Source organism: Anabrus simplex, chromosome 13, assembly GCF_040414725.1.
Source record: "Anabrus simplex isolate iqAnaSimp1 chromosome 13, ASM4041472v1, whole genome shotgun sequence".
NCBI lineage: Eukaryota > Metazoa > Arthropoda > Insecta > Orthoptera > Tettigoniidae > Anabrus > Anabrus simplex.
This window is the reverse complement of record NC_090277.1, coordinates 51891166-51897165: the sequence shown is the minus strand read 5'-3', so window position 1 is coordinate 51897165 and position 6000 is coordinate 51891166. Positions and strand designations below refer to the sequence as shown.

Here is a 6000-nt window from a genome sequence, read left to right as displayed (position 1 = left end):
ATTGTTTCATTATGGTATAGACAGCAAATACACAAGACTACGTACAAAGGACAGGTCTCCACTGGTTACAGACCTTGGAAATAATCACCCAAAATTTCCAATGAGCGTTGCAAGCGGTACATCTTTGTCCATGGACACTGGACGGCCTGGGCGAGGCAAATCGGCAGTTGATACTCTACCCCGTTTGAACATCTCCACCCACCTCGCCACTGTTCTATAGGACATAGCAAGCACACACCTAATGCTTCCCGCAGCTCTCCATGGCATTGGCGTGCATTTCTGCCGCGGAGAACAGCTATTTTAATATACGATCGTTGCTCCTGCTTGTTGACTTCCATTTTGTGACCCTCTCACTCACACACTGAACTTGGAGGCATGCTGAGATCCACACTGTTGTTTACATACACCATCTATACTCCGTACGGCTCTACTTCTAAATTGACGTTTTAGCAGATTTTGGCTCTGTCTGGTGGTTATGCGCTGAAGCATAGACATGCAACCAATCCCAAGCTGCCATTCATATTGATTTATATCGGCAGAGCACGATCTCGAAACCCAGTTTCCAACTCTAATATTTACATTCGCCACGAGGTTAACCTATCTCGCTCAGCGTGTATGATATTCGGTACGATTCGCGATCTTTCGCCTTTTCCTTCAATATTTAGTGTGTTTTTCACATTGTTGGAGGGTGCCAGTGACTGTGAGATCGGTAGAGTGTTCCCTTTGTAGGCCATAACCTCCTTTCTGTCCCAGCCATTAGCCGTTAGTGATGTATTATTTCCTCATTCTCTTTTATTGTTAATAATATATTCTCTTTTAGTGCCAGATATTGTTAGAAAGTGTAGTTCTTGTGAATTTGTTTTCAATCCATATTAATTCGTTTTTCTGAGTACGGTATTACAATTTAAAAGGGCTGTTTACCGCGGTCATATTGCATCTGCTGTTCTCGCAGGCGTAGCGCGCTGGCAACAGAGGAAAGGCGATGCTCATTTGTTTTGCGAGACTTCAATTTAGAAGTAAGGCCTGCGGAGTATAGTGGTATCATACGCAAGTACTTGCCGTACGTTTCCAAATGCATATCTTAGATTTTCGTGTTGACTCCTGTCCGCGAGAAAAAAAAAATAGTATGACTCGACCTCCGTATATTTAATTATTGGATTTTGAGCATGTGTAGAGCATGTTTTCCTATAGCCGCAGAAATATATTTAGGTTGCCCAGCATGAACACAGAGCTAAACGCGAACTAAAATAATTTTGTATTTTGTTGTCTGTGATGGTGGTATATAGTGATTTTTTGTAGTGTTCCTCTTGGATTATAGGTGAAGATTTCGCGAGTTCTGTGGAATTCTTCATGAATGTAACGTGTGTTAACTTGTCTTAACGTGTTTTATGTGCCAGTGTGTTATTGAAACTATTCCGAAAGACATTTCTCGGGTAGACCTCTCCACGAAAAATGCAGCCTTATAAAATGGTAATGTTAGAGAGTGTAGTATGTCTACTATTACTTATATTTAAAAAGAAAAAAAAGAATTTTTGCAGCTGGGGTAACGAAAGTGTTCATCGCGCACCACTGCTACATAGTTCTTTTTTTTAAAATAACTTCGTATTACTCTCTCTGTTATTAATCTTTCCACGGGAAAGGAAAAATGTATATTTTTACGAGCTGCTTAACATTACTTAAAAATATGAAAGCAGAAAGTCGGTAGCCAATCCTTCAACATATCTGGAGATATTTGATTTGACTATCATTGAAAAAGCAGGAAGGGAGAATTTTTTTTTAAATTTGTTATACTGGAGATCAAATAAAAATACATTTGTAATAAAATATGCACCTGTATTTATTTTTTATAAAACAAATAAATAGACAGACATTTTAGGAAGAAAGGAGAAAGGGCTCTATTTACAACAGAGCTTAACCAAGGTAAGCCTTAGCGGCGATGGGGGCACCGTAGGCAGCTGGGTGGGCGTAGGCGACGGGGGCAGCGACCTTAGCGACGGCGGGAGCGGCAACAACGGCCTTAGCAACAACAGCGGGCTCACGGTGGACGACGGCGTTGAATCCGTTGACGGGGTCAGCGGTGTACTCAACGGTACGACGGGTGCCGTCGGGCTCGGTAAGGCTGTAGCTACCCTGGACAACATCTCCTTGACGGCTCTCCTGCTGTCCCTTGGAGTCTCCGGTCAGAGCATCCTGGATGTCGTAGGCGTAGCTGTAGCTTGGGTTGGGGTCGTAGTCGGTGTCGACGGCGACGGGAGCGGCGACCTTAGCGACGGCGGGGGCAGCGGCGTAGGCTACGGGAGCGTGAGCATAGGCAGGGGCAGCATAAGCACGGGCGGCCAGGGGAGCGCCTGGGGCGTAGACGGCGGGAGCGCCGAGGATGCCAGCCTTAGCGACGGCAACGAGAGCGGCGAGAACGATGAACTGTAAAGAGAAATTAACATGAAATAAATCTTAAACACTGTGATAAATGTTAGTTGGAGAGAATATGTGAGGGACATTGAAAGTATTGAAAGCGGATTAGAGTATTTCCATCTGCTTATCGTCGAAGGAACAAGAAATAATCTATGAATTAGTTTGGCTGATTTACGAAGTATGAAGTGAAGCCGTGCATTGCCGACATTTAAGAATTATTTGAAAGGAATTTCGTATGCAGGACCTCATTAATATTTTTTCCATAGCATATTTATACATACTACTCTTCTGTAAGTGGATGTGTATCATTTAACCAAAAGATCAAAGCTCTCAATCGAAGAGCCTGACGACGGAATACATACCATGTTGTTCAACATTGAAACAACAATGAAACATGGATAATTCTGTTCATCATCGCTGTCATTGATTTTACCGCTGAATACATTTGCTGAAATTTGATGATATGTTATGCAGACTTTCCTCAAGGGATTTAAAAAGAAAGCAACGAGATTCTTTTGCAGGTCGAAATGTGGGTGTCTGTCTACAGTAATTTCTAAATATTACTGCAAGTTAAATTTATAGGACAGTACATATTTTCTTGAACTGCCAACTCCCCTGCTTTTGAAAATGTACCTTTGTACTCTCCATTAAATAAGGTACAATACTATGCTTCCAGGAAGAGCCATTTCCTTATGCAAATTATTCTTCAACCTGATTTAAATTCGTATGTGGAAGAGAGGGAAAAATTTAAAGCGCGCTGGAGTGGTGCTCAGAAAGCACGGAGTCTTATCGCCCCCAGCTTAGGATGTAAAGGCTTGGTTGGTTCACTCGGAAGGACGTGGGTTCGACTTCGCGTCAGTAAGTCTAAAAATGCATAAAACGAAATTTCCACTCCTGGAGCGCCATATGGCTCTGAGGTTCACTCAGCCTACACCAAAAGTGAGAAGCGCTGAGGTTACGGAAAGTGGAAGCTCTTAGCGTTTACCTTCCACTCTTCATGGCCCTTCATGGCCTATAGTAAGATAGATTTGCTTAGCTTTTGTATGCATAGAATATAATATTAGATTTTCTAAGTAGGCTAGTTTAAAATTATGTTCGAGGAATGCGTCGGTTATGAAATTTTCCTTGCAGGTGTGAATAACTGTAATGGAACAAAGCAATTTGTTTCCTATGTTTAGAAGAAAAATAAGAAGAAGGTGATTCATTGACCTCATCTTCTGTCTACAGACGTTTTGAAACTATGTACTTTACGCCGTCAATTTGGACTTTCCATTTAACTCTACCAGATAGCAGATATATGGGAATTATTTTGAGTGACTTTTTTCTTTTTCTTCTTATTAAATTTCGTTGGAAAAAATGTTACTTGTGTCACGTCGTGAATGTGTCACCAGATATTTCTTTTGCTTGTCCCAAGTTAACTTTTCTCCGCCCCTGAAAAATTCGAATAACTTCTTCAGGTTTTAATCTACACACATTGGGATCCGGAATTCAACATACTACCACAACATCGCGGAGATTCTTACGGTAGTGCAGGAAGATAATTTCAACGAATCGGAGGTCATCTTGCCCTTTGTATGTCAGTTTGAGTGATTATTGAGGGCAATAAGAATAAAGTTCGGAGACTTCAACGCTCGGTCAAAGTAGGAGAATTCAACGCTCGGTTATCACTAATTCCACTACGCTTGAGTTGATTCCTTCACAGAAATAATTGATATTGTCACAAGCCACGACTGGTATTTTGCTTCAGCTAGTGAATACGAGCACCATGATTAACTTCTCTCCTCTGTAGCTGTGAGAACGTATCCACACGAACGCTGAGTATGTACTTCACAGAGCAGACTCCCACTGCACACTTACCCTGTAAGCCATTGTGTGACTGAACTGGTGTTCTGATTGTGAACAACTGATGCTGTCAGGAGCGAACCGGAGCGCTTTTATTCTGTTCAAGTGACGAAAGCTCTGACTGTCCCTCCGCCTCCGGGCTGCATTTCGCTCACGTGATCACCTGCCCTGCGAAAGATTTAGAAACTGACCTCCAACTCCTTGCTATTACCATCTCACCACACTTGCACATTATCAACGACTATGACTTGTACGGTAAGGAATGCCAGATGAAGGTCAAGTGGTGATTTGACAGACTTCAGATATAATACTGAGCAATATCAAGGAATATTCGGCCGTTAAGACAACTGAAAACCTATTCAGGCTGATTGAAGATTTGGCAGAATTCTCCGGAATAAACGCCGACGTCCAGAGAACTGCGCGTGGGTTATATCTGCTGAAATCATACCAGTTTAATGACCTAATAAATGCTGAAAAAATTACTTAAATTGAGCGAGAAAATTACCCCAAAATATGAAGGGAAATATATAGTTAGCCAGATTATTGTTCGTACTACCTACGATTAATACATGTCAGCAAATAATATATATTAAAAATTTGCTTTACGTCGCGCCGACAGATTGCTCTTACGGCGACGGTGGGATGGGAAATCGATAGGAGTGGAATGTAGCGGCCGTGGCCTTGATTAAGGTACAGCCCCGACATTTTCCTGGTGTGAAAATGGGAAAAAATTGAAATTAATCTTCAGAACTGCTGACTGCGCGGTTCGAACCCACTATCCCCCAAATGCAAGCTTAGAGCTGGGCGACCCTAACCACACGGCGAACTCACTTAGAATATTCTTCTTCATTTGTTTCACCCTCTTTGGAGTACTTTCAGTCAATCATTTCTCTGCGTGTTGTTCTTTTCTTAGTGCACGGTATTTCTTCATTCTTTCTGATCTTCCTCTCGTCTTACGAGATAATAGGTTTGGCTTTTAATGCAGATTCGTCTTATATTTTTGTCTCCATTTACTACTTTAGCTGTTCGATCGAATAGTGATTGTTCTGTGAATTGTAATCATTTAAACCTGTTGGGTTTTGTTTTGCGATTACGAAAGAAATCAAAGATTTGTCTAGTTAATTTATTAGAAGATGACCGTAAAAATGTATCCTCCTTTTTCGCATATTTTTTCAGTTTTCTTGTAGAATGTTTCATTCTTGATGTATATTATCTTACTAAGCTGAAATTTTGGTCCTATGATCTTTCTTAAATTTTCCCATCTTTAAACTCTAGTTTCTGCATCTGGCCTTTGAAATTCATTTTCTTTTCTTTGCTAGTTCCTTTACGTCGCACCGACACAGATAGGTCTTATGGCGACGATGGGACAGGGAAGGGCTAGGAGTGGGAAGGAAACGGCCGTGGCCTTAATTATGGTACAGCCCCAGCATTTGCCTGGTGTGAAAATGGGAAACCACGGAAAACCATCTTCAGGGCTGCCGACAGTGGGGTTCGAACCTACTATCTTCCGAATGCTGGATACTGGCCGCAATTAAGCGACTGCAGCTATCGAGCTCGGTTTCAAGTATGTTAGTGATGAAAGTATTGTGTCTGATGACATGTCCAATAAATTTTATTTTCCTCTTTTCCATTTCCTTTAAGAATCTTCTCTCTTCTTTAACTTCCCTTAAGACTTCCAGGTTGGTTTTTCTTTCCGTCCAGCTCGTTCTGGCCATTTCCGCCATGGGTGTCACATCGAAAGACCTG

At 41.8% G+C, this 6000-nt stretch overlaps 1 protein-coding gene and 1 pseudogene across 1 annotated transcript; both read right to left on the bottom strand.

Annotated features, from left to right (window-relative positions):
- Positions 1-1911: 1911 nt before the first annotated feature.
- On the bottom strand, positions 1912-4281 carry LOC136884775 (larval cuticle protein A3A-like). The gene is made up of 2 exons (XM_067157067.2): positions 4270-4281; positions 1912-2421 (listed from the first exon to the last, which is right to left on the bottom strand). The coding sequence occupies exons 1-2, from the start codon at positions 4279-4281 to the stop codon at positions 1912-1914; spliced, it is 522 nt and encodes a 173-aa protein (XP_067013168.2).
- A 332-nt stretch (positions 4282-4613) lies between these two features.
- LOC136885020 (uncharacterized) overlaps positions 4614-6000 on the bottom strand; it is a 54554-nt pseudogene continuing 53167 nt past the window's right edge.